Source organism: Notolepis coatsorum (genome assembly GCF_963971535.1).
Source record: "Notolepis coatsorum genome assembly, chromosome: 20".
Lineage (NCBI taxonomy): Eukaryota > Metazoa > Chordata > Actinopteri > Aulopiformes > Paralepididae > Notolepis > Notolepis coatsorum.
In genome coordinates this window covers 60,397,812-60,399,495 of record NC_140184.1, presented here as the reverse complement: position 1 = coordinate 60,399,495, position 1,684 = coordinate 60,397,812, and the positions used below count along the sequence as shown (strand labels likewise).

General features: G+C 40.9%; 1 protein-coding gene across 1 annotated transcript in view; it reads right to left on the bottom strand.

Annotated features, from left to right (window-relative positions):
* Window positions 1-155: 155 nt before the first annotated feature.
* stmn4l (stathmin-like 4, like) overlaps window positions 156-1,684 on the bottom strand; it is a gene marked incomplete at its 3' end in the record, with an annotated part of 9,013 nt that continues 7,484 nt past the window's right edge. The window contains 3 exon segments of the mRNA XM_084337125.1: window positions 156-203; window positions 1,222-1,302; window positions 1,304-1,354. Of these exon segments, the coding sequence (XP_084193251.1) occupies window positions 156-203; window positions 1,222-1,302; window positions 1,304-1,354 (180 nt within the window).

Below are 1,684 nucleotides of genomic sequence, written 5' to 3'. Positions count from 1 at the left end.
CACACATAGAAGACCACAACACGAGCATAATGTAAAACCCCAAGGATGAATTGATCAACATCAACTCTTTTTTAATAAACTTCAAGTTAATATGTTTACATTGTTACTCGAACATCAGTTGTGCATACACGGGATATCATGACTATTATGAACAATCACGTTTGATCATTAATGTTAACTGTTTTGAACATGACCACCACAAACTAGACGGACAAAAGCACAAAAAGAGCACACTGTCAAGTTTTAAAGGAACACAACACATTATGGGCAATGCGCTTACCGTCTTCTCCAGAGTCAGACAAGAGGATAGGCTGCAAGCTAGCCTAGCTTAGGACAAATGAATGGAAGCAGATACGGACCACTAGCCTAGCTTAAAACCCCGGGAGAAGTGTTTTTGGCCAACAGCTAGGCTAGCTGGTCCGTATCCACTTCCATTAATTTGTGCTAAGCTAGGCTAGTGGTCTGTATCCACTTCCATTAATTTGTGCTAAGCTAGGCTAGCTTGCAGCCGGATAGCTTTCTACTGAATGCACAGAGAGGAAATTGGTATATAAATATCTCCTTGTCTGACTCTGCTGAAGATGGTAAGCACATTCCCATAATGTCGGCGTGTTCCTTTAACAACACACTGGCACACCACATCTACAACAGGAAAATAAAGGACACTAAGAAATATCTGGAAAAACTACCACCTAAAAACAAAATGTGACGTGCAAAATGTGATATAGCCTAGAGAGTAGACAGGCAGTGATTAGCAAATGTGTTTTAGGCTAAAGTCAAGAGCTTATTTATACGAAGAGGGTTTTTTTCCACTGAGATATTAGTTTGACCAGATTAGTACAAAAACCATTAGTGGCCATATCCAGTAGGCTACTGTGAATTATGTGTATACAGTATTTAGCAGGGTCATTATTATCATTGTCAGGATTGTGATCCCATTACAACTGCCAGATATCTTCCTCTGCCTTTGCTAGTCCATAACCTTGTAGTCTTGTCTTGCAATTTTTCCACTCCATTGTTGGGCCTCAAAATTGAGACCTACATGAAGACTATTATGTTTACATCTGTATGAACTCATTTCTTCTAACTGGTTTTCACTGGCTGCCACAGCGACAGCTACTGGAATAGTCTCATCTTGATGCCTTTCTCTCGTCTTTCGCATAACACAACAGGCTTGCTTCATCATATTTCCCTTTTCTCTCTCTCTGTCTGTATCCATACAGCTCTAGCCAGAGTTCTCATCTTCTCCTTCTCCTCCTCCCCCTCTTCCTCCTCCTCCCCCTCTTCCTCCTCCTCCTCCACCCTCCTCCTCCCTCAGCTCTCTGTTTCTCCTCACCTCCACACTGTGCTTGTCCTGAAACAGAGAAACACAGAGAAGCACACAAGTTTTAGTTATCTTTGTCCAAAAAGCCCAACAAAAAGAAAGAACAATGTATGATTTGCTGATATGAACTGGTCATTACAGGGTCCCACATTGTTATCACTGATGACTGATGGTATGCACTTAAAAAATAAAAATAAAGAACCACGAGTGGCAGTGGTTTGAGATTCAAAGCAGGGATGGTATTTTCAATAACCCAGGCTGTGGTTTTAATCTCTTTCAGTTTAGGAGAAGGCTATATGTATATTCTGAAAACATGTCAAATCGGAGCCCTGCATTCTGTCAACATGATTGAATTACAAA